Raw genomic sequence first — 17,185 nt, 5'->3', positions numbered from 1 at the left:
CAGAGAGCGGGATGAGGTGAGAGAGAAAGAGACGGTAGATACACAGAAAAGCAACAGGCAGAAAATGTCTCTAAATGAAAGAGGACAGTTATATCTGACCTTTGAGTGTCTGTTGGGGGAGTCTTTCCCTGGGACGTCCTGTCGGGTGGGTTTCCTCTGCCCCCCTCCTCTTCCTGGCCCCCGAGATGATGATACTGGGACATGCCATAGGGGCTCTGGGCAGAAAACACACACACACACCATTACACATTACAGGCCTAATGTAGTGACAGGTGTGGTATGTAGGCCATATACGTGTGTCTGGTCACTGGTAATAAACAGTGTATTGAGGAAGTCAGAATTCAAGGCCCTTTTCTGGTGATGGAGATGGATGTAGAACTCAGTTCGATTTGGAGCCACTCCAATTGACTGTCTTTAATCCGGACTCTTTATTTCTGTGTGTACGCATATGTACAGTTGAAGTCGGAAGTTTACATACACCTTAGCCAAATACATTTAAACTCTGTTTTTTCAAACTTCCTGACATTTTAATCCCTGTAAAAATTCCCTGTCTTAGGTCAGTTAGGATCACCACTTTATTTTAAGAATGTGAAATGTCAGAATAAATGGTAGAGAATGATTTATTTCAGCTTTTATTTCTTTCATCACATTCCCAGTGGGTCAAAAGTTTACATACACTCAATTAGTATTTGGTACCATTGCCTTTAAATTGTTTAACTTGGGTCAAACATTTCGGGTAGCCTTCCACAAGCTTCCCACAATAAGTTGGGTGAATTGTGGCCCATTCCTCCTGACAGAGCTGGTGTAACTAAGTCAGGTTTGTAGGCCTCCTTGCTCGCACACCCTTTTTCAGTTCTGCCCATAAAGTTTCTATAGGATTGAGGTCAGGGCTTTATAGCCCCTCTAATACCTTGACTTTGTTGTCCTTAAGCCATTTTGCCACAACTTTGGAAGTATGCTTGGGGTCATTGTCCATTTGGAAGACCCATTGCAACCAAGCTTTAACTTCCTGACTGATGTCATGAGATGTTGCTTCAATATATCCACATAATTTTCTTTCCTCATGATGCCATCTATTTTGTGAAGTGCACCAGGCCCTCCTGCAGCAAAGCACCCCCACAACATTATGCTGCCACCCCGTGCTTCACAGTTTGGATGGTTGTTTCTTCAGCTTGCGATCCTCTCCTTTATCCTCCAAACATAACGATGGCATATGGCCAAACCATTCATTTTTGTTTCATCAGACAGAGGACATTTCTCCAAAAAAGACGATCTTTGTCCCCATGTGCAGTTGCAAACTGTAGTCTGGCTTTTTTATGGCGGTTTTGGAGCAGTGGCTTCTTCCTTGCCGGGTGGCCTTTCAGGTGTGTCGATATAGGACTCATTTTACTGTGGATATAGATACTTTTGTACCTGTTTCCACCAGCATCTTCACAAGGTCCTTGCTGTTGTTCTGGGATTGATTTGCACTTTTCGCACCCAAATACGTTCATCTCTAGGAGACAGAACGAGTCTCCTTCCCTGAGCGGTATGACGGCTGCGTGGTCCCATGGTGTTTATACTTGCGTACTATTGTTTGAAAGATGAACGTCGGGTACCTTCAGGCATTTGAAATTGGCTCCCAATGGAAACCAGACTTGTGGAGTCTACATTTTTTTCTGTGGTCTTGGCTGATTTCTTTTGATTCCCATGATTTCAAGCAAAGAGTACTGAGTTTGAAGGTAGGCCTTGAAAATACATCACAGGTACATCTCAAATGATTGTCAATTAGCAATCAGAGCTTCTTAAGCCATGACATAATTATTTTCTGGAACTTTCCAAGCTGTTTAAAGCACAGTCAACTTAGTGTATGTAAACTTCTGACCCACCGGAATTGTGAACAGTGAATTATTAAGTGAAATAATCTGTCGTAAACAATTGTTTGGAAAAATTACTTGTGTCTCCACAAAGTAGATGTCCTAACCGACTTGCGAAAAAACTATAGTTTGTTAACCAAGAAATTTGTGGAGTGGTTGAAAAGCAAGTTGTAATGACCACCAACCTAAGTGTAACTTCCAACTTCAACTGTATATGTGTATGTACTACCAGTCAGAAGTTTGGACACATACGCATTCAACGCTTTTCTAAATTTTCTAATTTCTACATTGTAGAATAATAGTGAAGACATCAACATAGTAATAACACATATGGAATCAATTGTAACCAAAAAAGTGTTAAATCAAACAAAGTATATTTTAGATTCTTCAAGTAGCCACCCTTTGCTTCATAACAGCTTTGCGCACTCTTGGCATTCTCTCAACCAGTTCCATGAGGTAGTCACCTGGAACGCATTTCAATTAACAGGTTTGCTTTCTTAAAAGTTAATTTGTGGATTTTCTTCTTCTTCTTAATGCGTTTGAGCCAATCCGTTGTTTTTCGTGACAATTTCAAGAAAGTTTTATTCATGTGCTAGATGAAACTGGCTCTCATTAGGACCGCCACGAGGCTTTGAGGCAAGTAACACTGAAACATGCATGAGAAGCATAGCTGTTCCGGACGACTGTGTGATCACGCTCTCCGCAGTCGATTTGAGTAAGACCTATAAGCAGGTCAATATTCACAAGACCGCGAGGGCAGACGGAATTACCACGGACGTGTACTTCGAGCATGCGCTGACCAACTGGCAAGTGTCTTCACTGACATTTTCAACCTCTCCCTGTCTGAGTCTGTAATACCAACATGTTGTTTCAAGCAGACCACCATAGTCCCTGTGCCCAAGAACACTAAGGTAACCTGGCTAAATGACTACCGACCGTAGCACTCACGTTTGTAGCCATGAAATGCTTTGAAAGGCTGGTCATGGCTTACATCAACACCATTATCCCAGAAACCCTAAACCCACTATAATTTGCATACCACCCCAACAGATCCACAGATGATGCAATCTCTATTGCACTCAACACTGCCCTTTCCCATCTGGACAAAAGGAACACCTAAGTGAGAACGCTCTTCATTGAGTACAGCTCAGCGTTCAACACCATAGTGCCCTCAAAGCGCATCACTAAGCTAAGGACCCTGGGACTAAACACCTTCCCCTGCAATTGGATCCTGGACTTCGACGGGCCGCCCCCAGGTAGTAAGGGTAGGTAACAACATAACCGCCACGCTGATCGTCAACACAGGGGCCCCTCAGGGGTGCGTGCTCAGTTCCCTCCTGTACTCCCTGTTCACTCATGACTGCACAGTCAGGCACGACTCCAACACCATCAGAAAGTTAACCCATGACACAACAGTGGTAGGCCTGATCACCGACAACGATGAGACTGACCATGTGGTGCAAGGACAACAACCTCTCCCTCAACGTGATCAAGACAAAGGAGAGGATTGTGGACTAAAGGGAAAGGAGAACCGAGCACGTCCCCATTCTCATCGACAGGGCTGTAGTGGAGCAGGTTGAAAGCTTCAAGTTCCTTGGTTCACATCCTCAACAAACTAACATTGTCCAAGCACACCAAGACAGTTGTGAAGAGGGCACGACAAAACCTATTCCACCTCAGGAAGATTTGGCATGGGTCCTCAGATCCTCAAAAGGTTCTACAGCTGCACCAGAGAGCATCCTGACGGGTTGAATCACAGCCTGGTATGGCAACTGCTCGGCCTCTGAGCGCAAGGCACTACAGAGGGTAGTGCATACGACCCAGTACATCACTGGGGCCAAGCTTCCTGCCATCCAGGACCTCTATACCAGGCGGAGTCAGAGGAAAGCCCAAAAATTGTCAAAGACTCCAGCCACCCTAGTCATAGACTGTTCTCTTTGCTACCGCACGGCAAGTGGTACCGGAGCACCAAGTCTTGGTCCAAGATGCTCCTAAACAGCTTTAACCCCCAAGCCATAAGACTCCTCAACATATAATCAAATGGCTACTCAGACTACTGCTACTCTGTCATTATCTATGCATAGTCACTAATAACTCTACCAACATGTACATATTACCTCAACTAACCAGTGTCCCCGCACATTGACTCTGTACCGGTACCCCCTGTACATAGCCTCGCTCTTGTTATTTTACTGCTGTTCTTTAATTATTTAATTTGAGGTATTTTTCTTAAAACTGCATTGTTGGTTAAGGGCTTGTAAGTAACCATTTCACTGTTGTATTCGGCGCATGTGACAAATAAAATTGAATTTGATTTGAATGGAAGACCCAGAGTTACCTCTGCTGCAGAGGATAAGTTCATTAGAGTTACCATCCTCAGAAATTGCAGCCCAAATAAATGCTTCACAGAGTTCAAGTAACAGACATATCTCAACATCAACTGTTCAGAGGACACTGTGAATCAGGCCTTCATGGTCGATGTGTTGCTGGTGACACTGTCTGTGATTTATTTAGAATTCAAGGCACACTTAACCAGCATGGCTACCACAGCATTCTGGAGTGATACGCCATCCCATCTGGTTTGCACTTAGTGGGACTATCATTTGTTTTTCAACAGGACAATGACCCAACACACCTCCAGGCTGTGTAAGGGCCATTTTACCAAGAAGGAGAGTGATGTCGTGCTGCATCAGATGACCTGGCTGCCACAATCCCCCAACCTCAACCAAATTGAAATGGTTTGGGATGAGTCGGACCGCAGAGTGAAGGAAAAGCAGCCAACAAGTTCTCAGCATATGTGGGAACTCCAAGACAGTTTGGAAAAGCATTCCAGGTGAAGCTGGTAGGTGACGCTGGTTGAGAGAATGCCAAGAGTGTGCCATTTGACATTTATGGTTACTACATGAATACATACACTCAGCAAAAAAAAAACTAAATCCTCTCACTGTCAACTGCGTTTATTTTCAAACTTAACATGTGTAAATATTTGTATGACCAAAAGATTCAACAACTGAGACAAACTGAGGCCTCGGTGTAATGCTCATTCCTTCGACGATAAACGCGAATCCGACCGTCACCCCTGGTTTGCGACTCGTCAGTGAAGAGCACTTTTTGCCGGTCCAGCGACGGTGGGTTTGTGCCCATAGGCGACGTTGTTGCCAGTGATGTCTGGTGAGGACCTGCCTTACAACAGGCCTACAAGCCCTCCGTCCAACCTCTCTCAGCCTATTGCAGACAGTCTGAGCACTGATGGAGGGATTGTGTGTTCCTGGTGTAACTCGGGCAGTTGTTTCCATCCTGTACCTGTCCCGCAGGTGTGATGTTCGGATGTACTGAGCCTGTGCAGGTGTTGTTACACGTGGTCTGCCACTGCAAGGACGATCAGCTGTCCGTCCCGTCTCCCTGTAGCGCTGTCTCACAGTACAGACATTGCAATTTATTGCCCTGACCACATCTGCAGTCCTCATGCCTCCTTGCAGCATGCCTAAGGCACTTTCACGCAGATGAGCAGGGACCCTGGGCATCTTTCTTTTGGTGTTTTTCAGAGTCAGTAGAAAGGCCTCTTTAGTGTCCTAAGTTTTCATAACTGTGACCTTAATTGCCTACCGTCTGTAAGCTGTTAGTGTCTTAACGACTGTTCCACAGGTGCATGTTTATCAATTGTTTATGGTTCATTGAACAAGCATGGGAAACAGTGATTAAACCCTTTAGAATGAAGATCTGTGAAGTTATTTGAAAGACAGGGTCCTGAAAAGGGGACGTTTTGTGTTATTTCATATTGTTGATGTCTTCACTATTATTTTACAATGTGGAAAAAAGTAAAAATAAAGAAAAACCCTTGAATGAGTAGGTTACACACACACATACACATATACATACAGTTGAAGTCGGAAGTTTACATACACTTAGGTTGGAGTCATTAAAACTCGTTTTTCAACCACTCCACAAATTTCTTGTTAACAAACTATAGTTTTGGCAAGTCGGTTAGGACATTACTTTGTGGATGAAAAGTAATTATTCCAAATTCCAGAAAATTATGTCATGGCTTTAGAAGCTTCTGATAAATGATGTCAATTAGCCTGAGGCAATTGGAGGTGTACCTATGGATGTATTTCAAGACCTACCTTCAAACTCAGTGCCTCTTTGCTTGACATGGGAAAAACAAAAGAAATCAGCCAAGACCTCCAATTTTTTTTTTTTAGACCTCCACAAGTCTGGTACATCCTTGAGAGCAATTTCCAAACGCGTGAAGGTACCACGTTAATCTGTACAAACGATAGTACGCAAGTATAAACACCATGGGACCACGCAGCCGTCATACCGCTCAGGAAGGAGACACGTTCTGTCTCCTAGAGATGAACGTACTTTGGTGTGAAAAGTGCAAATCAATCCCAGAACAACAGCAAAGGACCTTGTGAAGATGCTGGAGGAAACAAGTACAAAAGTATCTATATCCACCGTAAAACGAGTCCCATATCGACACAACCTGAAAGGCCACTCAGCAAGGAAGAAGCCACTGCTCCAAAACCGCCATAAAAAAAGCCAGACTACAGTTTGCAGCTGCACATGGGGACAAAGATTGCACTTTTTGTAGAAATGTCCTCAGGTCTGATGAAACAAAAATAGAACTGTTTGGCCATAATGACCATCATTATGTTTGGAGGAAAAGGGGGGAGGCTTGCAAGCCAAAGAACACCATCCCAACTGTGAAGCACGAGGGTGGCAGCATCATGTTGTGGGGGTGCTTTGCTGCAGGAGGGACTGGTGCACTTCACAAAATAGATGGCATGAGGAAGGAAAATTATGTGGATATATTGAAGCAACCTCTCAAGACATCAGTCTTGAGACATCAGTTGGTCGCAAATGGGTCTTCCAAATGGACAATGACCCCAAGCATTTACATTTTTACATTTTTAGTCATTTAGCAGACGCTCTTATCCAGAGCGACTTACAGTAGATTGCATACATTTTAACATACTGAGACAAGGATATCCCTACCGGCCAAGAGCAGACGCTCTTATCCAGAGCGACTTACAGTAGAGTGCATACATTTTATTACATTTTTACATACTGAGACAAGGATATCCCTACCGGCCAAACCCTCCCTACCGGCCAAACCCKCCCTAACCCGGACGACGCTATGCCAATTGTGCGTCGCCCCACGGATCTCCCGGTTGCGGCCGGCTGCGACAGAGCCTGGGCGCGAACCCAGCCCAGCCTGGGCGCGAACCCAGAGACTCTGGTGGCGCAGCTAGCACTGCGATGCAGTGCCCTAGACCACTGCGCCACCCGGGAGATGTGACTAAGCATACTTCCAAAGTTGTGGCAAAATAGCTTAAGGACAACAAAGTCAAGGTATTGGAGTGCCCATAAAGCCCTGACCTCAATCCTATAGAAAATTTGTGGGCAGAACTGAAAAAGTGTCTGCGAGCAAGGAGGCCTACAAACCTGACTCAGTTACACCAGCTCTGTCAGGAGGAATGGGTCAAAATCCACCCAACTTCTTGTGGGAAGCTTGTGGAAGGCTACCCGAAACATTTGACCCAAGTTAAACAATTTAAAGGCAATGCTACCAAATACTATTTGAGTGTATGTAAACTAGAGGTCGACCGATTAAAATCGGGGCCGATTTCAAGTTTTCATAACAATCGGAAATCGGTAAAAAAAAAATGTTTTTACACCTTTATTTAATCTTTATTTAGCTAGGCAAGTCAGTTAAGAACACATTCTTATTTTCAATGACGGCCTAGGAACGTTCTGCCTCGTTCAGGGGCAGAACGACAGATTTTAACCTTGTCAGCTCGGGGGATCCAATCTTGCAACCTTACAGTTAACTAGTCCAATGCTCAACACCTGATTACATTGCACTCCGAGGAGCCTGCCTGTTAGTGAATGCAGTAAGCTAAGTAAGTTGCTAGCTAGCATTAAACTTACTTATAAAAACAAAATCAATGACTGTCATTGCTCCAATGTGTACTTAACCATAAACATCAATGCCTTTCTTAAAATCAATACACAAGTATATATTTTTTAACCTGCATATTTAGCTAAAAGAAATCCAGGTTAGCAGGCAATATTAACCAGGTGAAATGTTGTCATTTCTCTTGCGTTCATTGCACGCAGAGTCAGGGTATATGTAACAGTTTGGCCGCCTGGCTCTTTGCGAACTAATTTGCCAGAATTTTACGTAATTCAGACAACATTGAAGGTTGTGCAATGTAACAGGAGTATTTAGACTCATGGATGCCACCCGTTAGATAAAATACGGAACGGAATAAACGTTTTGTTTTCGAGGTGATAGTTTCCGGATTAGTCAAAGGTATATGGTTTAGAAGGAAATAGTCGACGCGTTATAATTCCTTTAATAACTTGCGGCTGAATTTGAAAGGGGTTCCTTCGTTATTTTACCGTTCATGTCTTTCATAGAGAATGTCTTGATCTACTTCAAATAAGGTCAGGCTTAAACCGCCTCGACGTTTTGATACCCGTGTAAATCTCACTAGGATAAGGTAACGTTTGTCAACATATTTTCATAAATCCACTCTACAATTTTTTTTATCTTCGCTTATATTTAGCCAATATTGATCAGAGTACCTTGTCCTATGATATCTACACAGTTATAAAATGGCACGGTGCTGTAAGCCTACACGAAACACAGACCTTATTTTAAGTGATCTAAAAAATATCCTATGGAATAAATGAAGGAACCGCTTTTCAGATTTTGCTAGAAGTGTCATGGAATTATGACTCGCACTTTGGTTGTCAATTCTTACCATGCCCATATTAAAATAGGATTTCCTGCATATAGAAGTTTAAGTTTTTGTTTTCAACATTCATCACAGGTAACTTAAACTCTATTTTTATTCAAACAGTTGAGAGTATTTGTCTCCTAAGCAGACTCTTCAGTATCATTGTCACTTCGAGCTGGTGCGGTGTGTGTGTTTATGTTATTATATTAAGTTAAAATAAAAGTGTTCATTGTTCATTCAGTATTGTTGCAACTTGTCATTATTACAAAATGTGTGTGATGGTTATGATATATATAATATTATAATATATTTTAAAAAAAATGTTTTTTTAAAATAAAGTGCCGATTACGGTATCGGCTTTTTGTCCTCCAATAATCGACTCGTAATTGAAAAAATATAAATCGTCGACCTCTAATGTAAACTCTGACCCACTGGGAATGTGATGAAAGAAATAAAAAATGAAATAAATCACTCTCTCTTACACTATTCTATATTCTGACATTTCACATTCTTAAAATAAAGTGGTGATCCTAAACTGACCTAAAACGGGAATTTTCTACAGGATTAAATGTTCAGGAATTGTGAAAAACTGAGTTTAATATTTGGCTATGTGTATGTAAACTTCCGACTGTCAAACTGGATGTAGGTATGTATATATAAGCACACACAAACATATAGAGTTACCCAGGCTATATATATATATATATATATATGTGTTTGTGTGTGTGGTGTTCTGTATGTCTACATACATGTGTGTGTTTGTTAGTCCTGTCTGGCAGGCGCTCCATAGTGCTTTCCTGGCTCGTGAAGCCCGAGGAGGACTCTCCACTAGAGGTGATGTCCAGACTGAGATGAGGTTCGTAGGCCAGCAGGGGACGCTGGGCTGAACCGTACCTATACAGATAAGAGGAACAGAAATTTTACACACACAATATTTTACTATACACCGTTATTGATGCACGGGCCGGTTTGGGTTTTTACTTTGCCTTTTACAGCGTTATTTCAATGTTTGGTTTGTTAAATGTGAGACACCACTCCAGCGAGTTTATGGTTTTATAGTTTACTCTGTTTGCTACTTGAGGCATCTCTCCCTCTCCTCCTGCAAATAATGTTTTTATGCTAAAAAAAGGTTAACAGAGTACTAGCGAATTCCCATAGCGGACGTTAGCTAAATACAAACAAGGCATAAGCTAAATGCAAGGACAGACAACCAAGGTCATGAAGTTATAGAACTCTCTCAAAAGGCTACTCCCACTTGATCCAGAAGGGGATTGATCGTCTTTGCTGTAACCAAGAAGCTTGATATTGCAAGCTAGACACCTAACGTTATAGCTAGCAAGTAAGCTAACCAAATGCATAGCTGGAGCCCTGAGCTGGAGACAATATATTTGGCACATCTTAAAAAGTTAACTTATGGTTATAAGATATTTGGATGGCAAACATTTGTAGTGAATTTGAAGTATAACTTGATCACCTCTCCTGTGCTTCTCAACAGTTTATCGACACGTTTTCTCCACATGCTCCTTGTAAACAAAGTTACCATGTGAATGGCTCAATTATTTTGTTGTTGTTGTTGAATAAAATGAAAATAGAAAATCACCCTCTGTACTTCAAAATACACGGTATACTGCCCAAGCCTGGTCCAAAAATGTTACAATATTGGGATATGATATTTTGGCCAAACCACCCAGCCCTAACTCACGCACCCGCACGCAAGGTTACACACAAACTCGGATGAACATACAGGTAGACAAAAAAGTGTACAGCACACACACACTAGGGCTGACCCCATTTAGTCGACTGATTGATATGTATTTTTTTTTAGGAGCAGAAAACACCTGTGTGATTCACGTCTGTCTCAGTGGACTAATCCATTGCGGAGGCCACAGGGATGGCACAGTCAATCACTAAGACAGTGGTCACCAACCTTTTCTGAGTCAAGTACCGCTCAGATTCTTTTTTAAACATGACTTAATTTTTTTTTTTTTTACATTAACCTAATAAAAACAGTTCTGTAGGAATGAGGTTTGGGCAGTAGGCCTAATAAAGCATATTGGCTATATGCCTGGCCTGCCAATACTGTTATTCTCAGACCATAATATATTTCAAAACTCAAGCTTAATAACAAAATATAGCAGTTGGTGTAGCACTTGCAAGGCCATGCGGTGCATAAATTGAAATAATTWGCTTTTTATTTTTATTTTACTGGACTGATGGTACTTGCACCTGATGGTCATGGTGCTTTCAAGACAATTGGAAACTCGGGAAAAAACCAAGGTCAAATCATGAAGTTAGTGATCTTCAGGTCGGGAAAGGTAGAGCTTGAGAAAGACATCAAAGTTGGATGACCGCTCAAAATGATTTTTCCCCAAGTTCCCAGTTGTCTTGAACACACTGAATTCTGAGATTTCTGAGTTCCCAGCTGTTTTGAACATGGCATTAGTCTCAACGCAGGGGACACGGTCTTCCATCTGATGGCTAAACCCGAGTCGCACCGCATTCCTATGACCAGAGAAAGTGAAAAATTCCTCAATATTAAAATAGATACGACAAGCTTCTGCTAATAATAATAAAGACGCAGGGCTATCGATACACGTCTCTACTCATTTCATTGCTGCTGCAGCACGAGTGGAAATACAGAAGAGCGCTTTATGTTTTCTAATAGTGTTGAATAAAAACTTGAACATTAACTAACTCATAAAAACAGCAGCTCTTTCCTGTATTCTTTGACAGTCTCTCTGTGGTTATGGTTTTAAAAGTTATTAAATCTTACGTCGGCTAGTATCAAACTTTGCTGTGGCCGGGGTCGTGGAAGCTCTGTAGGCTAGCACAGTAGGCGCACTCGATTTAACCACAGATCTCCCAGTCCGCCAGGTACTTTTATTATTGTCTTTTCAGACAAGTGAAATAGTTCAAAATTGGAACACTTTGTTTACCTAGTGTGCAGGGCTTCTGAATCAAGTGCACCTACCGCCAACAGCGCAACACAAAATCAAATGCATCATTGGCTTTTCTACAGAAATGTTTGGTGATCGACTAGGAATGCCTTGAAGATCGACCACTCGACGACCACTATTCTAAGACGTGATACTGAATTTGTATATGGTTATATTATGCAAAATAATGGTGTAATACTAATAAGTCTAATATAATTTTATAACAAATGTGCTTTCTCTCGCGTTGGACAGCGGTTGCTGTCCGCGGTTCTGAAACAATCTTCAGTGCACCGTTTAAATGCCGCCTTTCCCTAATCGATCTGGCCCGGGTACCCTGGAWGGATATTGACCTCATCCCGTCAGTTGAGGATGCCTGGGCATTCTTTAAAAGTTACTTCCTCACCATATTAGACAAGCATGCTCCGTTCAAAAAATGCAGAACTAAGAACAGATATAGCCCTTGGTTCACTCCAGACCTGACTGCCCTCGACCAGCACAAAAACATCCTGTGGCGAACTGCAATAGCATCGAAGAGCCCCCGCGATATGCAACTGTTCAGGGAAGTCAGGAACCAATACACGCAGTCAGTCAGGAAAACAAAGGCCAGCTTTTTCAAGCAGAAATTTGCAGCAGGTAGCTCTAACTCCAAAAAGTTCTGGGATACTGTAAAGTCCATGGAGAACAGAGCACCTCCTCCCAGCTGCCCCTGCACGTGAGGCTAGGTAACACGGTCACCACGATAAATCCGTGATAATCGAAGACTTCAACGAAGCATTTCTCAATGGCTGGCCATGCTTCCTCCTGCGACTCCAACCTTGGCCAACAGCCCCCGCCCCCCCGCTGCTACTCGCCCAAGCCTCCCCAGCTTCCTCCTTTACCCAAATCCAGAAGCAGATGTTCTGAAAGAGCTGGAAACCTGGACCCATACAAATCAGCTGGGCTTGACAATCTGGACCCCCTATCTGAAACTGTCCGCCGCCATTGTCGCACCCCCTTTACCAGCCTGTTAAACCTCTCCTTCGTATCATCTGAATCCCCAAGGATTGGAAAGCTGCCGCGGTCATCCCCTCTTCAAAGGGGAGACACCCTGGACCAAACTGTTACAGACCTATATCCACCTGCCCTGCCTATCTAAGGTCTTCGAAACCAAGTCAACAAACAGATCACTGACCATCCTCGAATCCCACCGTACCTCTCGCTGGTTGCAATCCGGTTTCGAGCCGGTTACGGGTGCACCTCAGCCACGCCAAGGTACTAAACGATATCATAACCGGCATCGATAAAACAGTACTGTGCAGCCGTCTTCATCGACCTGCCAAGGCTTTCGACTCTGTCAATCACCTATTCTTATCGCCAGACTCAGTAGCTCGGTTTTTTCTAATGACTGCCTTGCTGGTTCCCAACTACTTTGCAGACAGAGTTCAGTGTGTCAAATCGGAGGGCATGGTTGTCCGTCCTCTGGCAGTCTCTATGGGGGTACCACAGGGTCAATTCTCGGGCCGACTCTTTTCTCTGTATATATCAATGATGTTGGCTCTTGCTGCGGGCGATTCCTGATCCACCTCTACGCAGACGACACCATTCTGATATACTTCTGGCCCTTCCTTGGACACTGTGCTATCTAACTCCAACAGAGCTTCAAATGCCATACAACACTCCTTCCGTGGCCTCCAACTGCTTTAAACGCAGTAAAACCAAATGCATGCTTTCAACCGTATCGCGCCCTGCACCGCACGCCGACTAGCATCACCACCCTGGACGGTTCCGACCTAGAATATGTGTACATCTATAAGTACCTAGGTGTCTGCTAGACTGCAAACTCTCCTTCCAGACTCATATCAAACATCTCCAATTCCAAAATCAAATCTAGAGTCCGGCTTCTATTCGCAACAAAGCCTCCTTCAACTCACAGCCGCAAAACTTACCCTAGTAAAACTGACTATCCTACCGATCCTCGACTTCGCGCGATGTCATCTACAAAATTGCTTCCAATACTCTACTCAGCAACTGGATGCAGTTTATCACAGTGCCATCGCGTGTGTACTAAAGCACCTTATACGACCCACCACTGCGACCTGTATGCCCTAGTCGGCTGGCCCTCGCTACATGTTCGTCGTCAGACCCACTGGCTCCAGGTCATCTACAAGGCTATGCTATGTAAAGTGCCGCCTTATCTCAGTTCACTGGTCACGATGGCTACACCCACCCGTAGCACGCGCTCCAGCAGGTGTATCTCACTGATCATCCCTAAAGCCAAAACCTCATTTGGACGCCTTTCCTTCCAGTTCTCTGCCGCCTGTGACTGGAACTGGACTGTGAATTGCAAAAATCTCTGAAGCTGGAGACTTTTATCTCCCTCAACAACTTTAAACATCTGCTATCCGAGCAGCTAACCGATCGCTGCAGCTGTACATAGTCCATCGGTATATAGCCCACCCAATTTACCTACCTCACCCCCCCCATACTGCTTTTATTTATTTACTTTTCTGCTCTTTTGCACACCAGTATCTCTACTTGCCCATGATCATCTGATGATTTATCACTCCAGTGTTAATCTGCTAAATTGTAATTATTCGATTTATTGCCTACCTCCGCATGCCTTTTGCACACATTGTATATAGATTCTCTTTTTTTTCTCTACCATGTTATTGACTTGTTTATTGTTTACTCCATGTGTAACTCTGTGTTGTCTGTTCACACTGCTATGCTTTATCTTGGCCAGGTCGCAGTTGCAAATGAGAACTTGTTCTCAACTAGCCTACCTGGTTAAATAAAGGTGAAATAAAAATAAATAAATGTTGCGATGTGCATAATAGCAAAGTTAACCAGCAACTTGGTGTTGAGAATAATGAGGCGGAGGCAGCAGCGGAGTGAGAAGACGAGGAAACAGCCCGTGCCTTAATTATCTAAGAAAATTGAGGAGAGAGGAAACCCCAACTTAATTCGGTCTATAAGCCATAGCCTCACTGTTAAATGTGACTGGCTTTATAAATTATACATACAGTGCATTCGGAAAGTATTCAGACCACTTTACCTTTTCCACATTGTTATTTTACAACCTTATTCTTAAATTGATTAAATAGTTTTCCCACCCTCATCAATCCACACACAATACACTGTAATGACAAAGCAAAAACAGGTTTAGATTTTTTGGCAAATGTATATCATTTTTGTTTTGTTTAAATATCACATTTACATAAGTATTCAGACCCTTTACTAAGTACTTTGATGAAGCACCTTTGGCAGCAATTACAGCCTCGAGTCTTCTTGGGTCTGACAATACAAGCTTGGCACACCTATATTTGGGGAGTTTCTCCCATTCTTCTGTGCAGATCCTCTAGCTCTGGCAGGTTGGATGGGGAGCGTCGCTGCACAGCTATTTTCAGGTCTCTCCAGAGGTGTTCGATTGGGTTCAAGTCCGGGCTCTGGCTGGGCCACTCAAGGACATTCAGAGACTTGTCCCGAAGCCACTCCTGCGTTGTCTTGGCTGTGTGCTTAGGGTTGTTGTCCTGTTGGAAGGTGAACCTTTGCCCCAGTCTGAGGTCCTGAGCGCTCTGGAGCAGGTTTTCGTCAAGGATCTCGCTGTACTTTGCTCCGTCCATTTTGCCTCGATCCTGACTAGTCTCCCAGTCCCTGGTGCTGAAAAACATCCCCACAGCATGATGCTGCTACCACCATGCTTCACCGTAGGAATGGTGCCAGGTTTCCTCCAGATGTGACGCTTGGCATTCAGGCCAAAGAGTTGAATCTTGGTTTCATCAGACCAGAGAATCTTGTTTCGCATGGTCTGAGAGTCTTTAGGTGACTTTTGGCAAACTCTAAGCAGGCTGTCATGTGCCTTTTAATGAGGAGTGGCTTCCGTCTGGCCACTCTACCATAAAGGCCTGATTGGTGGGGTGCTGCAGAGATGGTTGTCCTTTTGGAAGGTTCTCCCATCTCCATACAGGAACTCTGGAGCCATGTCAGAGTGACCATCGGGTTCTTGGGTCACCTCCCTGACGAAGACCCTTCTCCCCCGATTGCTCAGTTTGGACAGGCGGCCAGCTCTAGGAAGAGTCTTGGTGGTTCCAAACTTCTTCAATTTAAGAATGATGGAGGCCACTGTGTTCTTAGGGACCGTCAATGCTGCAGACATTTTTTGGTACCCTTCCCCAGATCTGTGACTCAACACAATCCTGTCTCGGAGCTCTACGGACAATTCCTTGGACCTCATGGCTTGGTTTTTGCTCTGACATGCACTGTCAACTGTGGGACCTTAAATAGACAGGTGTGTGCCTTTCCAATTAATTTCCAATCTATAGAATTTACCACAGGTGGACTCCAATCAAGTTGTAGAAACATCAAGGATGATCAATGGAAACAGTTTGCACCTGAGCTCAATTTTGAGTCTCATAGCAAAGGGTCTGAATACTTATGTAAATAAGGTATCTGTTCCTTATTTTTTTTAAATAAATTTGCAAAAATATATAAAAACTTGTTTTCGCTTTGTCATTATGGGGTAGTGTGTGTAGATTGAGGATGTATTTATTTATTCAATTTTAAAATAAGGCTGTAATGTAGCAAAATGTGGAAACAGTCAAGGGGTCTGAATTCTTTCCGAAGGCACTGTATACATATACAGAAATAAGACCGATCCTGCTTCTATTGCCTGTTTGAGTGTTTGTTTAGTAGCCTACTGATTCCATGAGCACCAAGCCCCACACAATCGCAAAGTGTTGGATAAAGCAATTTCACAAATTTGTCTGTTTTTAATCTACCTACGCTGTAATAAAGGCTTTAAAAAAATAACTCAGAACAGACACTGGTATTACTTATCGTTTACACTGTAAGAAACTAAATGGCTGACATGATGTTACAGCTTCAGCATGGACAGCGCAATAAACACTTGCTGAGCTGTGTTGCCTTTTCGCTGCAGCAGGGAGGAGAGAGACAACGTGCGCCAGTCACACAGCGGGGTTTTTATTTTTACACAGCGTGACCATCGTGCTCCCTCGAGTCATTTGTCTGTCGTAATTACTTCATCAACCAGTGTGCTTAAAGCATCAGACAAGCTCAGCGCAAATTTTTTATTCAAACGCATAGGGTGTGTCTATACATAGAAAATTACACGTTTAAAATGTTTTACCCATCGATTGGTCAAAAGAACAGATGACTCTCTTTTTGTCGGCGACAGCCCTAACACACACACGTTTAAGAACATTTCCCAGTTTGTTGTTGCTATGCTCCCCAGTGGAGCTTATTTCAAACATGTTCCTCTGGTTTGGTAGGATGTAACTAAAATCACCACATGCACACAAAACCACACAATATCAAGTCATAATCCAAGTGTGTTCATATATGTCTCAATGACTTGAAAATGGACAGTCAGCTTCTCAAAGCATGAAACTAAATCAGTCACAGGTCTGCAGCAAGTTAGCTACCAATCCAAGCAACAAGCGCCAAAAGCCTGTCAAGTGTCATACAAAGGAAATGCCAGGGAACAGGGAGTAGTGACATTCTCCTCCAATACAAACAAATGGAGACCTCAATGATACACACACACACACAAAGCCACTAACCCACCTCGCCACACACACAAAGCCACTAACCCACCTCGCCACACACACAAAGCCACTAACCCACCTCGCCACACACACAAAGCCAC

General features: G+C 43.3%; 1 protein-coding gene across 1 annotated transcript in view; it reads right to left on the bottom strand.

Moving 5' to 3' along the window:
• Positions 1-17,185, bottom strand: part of LOC111949707 (signal-induced proliferation-associated 1-like protein 3) — a 108,951-nt gene that overhangs the window by 9,324 nt on the left and 82,442 nt on the right. Inside the window, 2 exon segments of the mRNA XM_070433986.1 lie at positions 100-213; positions 9,355-9,499. Coding sequence (XP_070290087.1) covers positions 100-213; positions 9,355-9,499 — 259 coding nt within the window.

Source organism: Salvelinus sp. IW2-2015, linkage group LG22 (genome assembly GCF_002910315.2).
Source record: "Salvelinus sp. IW2-2015 linkage group LG22, ASM291031v2, whole genome shotgun sequence".
Taxonomy (NCBI): domain Eukaryota; kingdom Metazoa; phylum Chordata; class Actinopteri; order Salmoniformes; family Salmonidae; genus Salvelinus; species Salvelinus sp. IW2-2015.
Note: the sequence above shows the minus strand (reverse complement) of the source record. Positions and strands in the feature narration are given on the sequence as shown.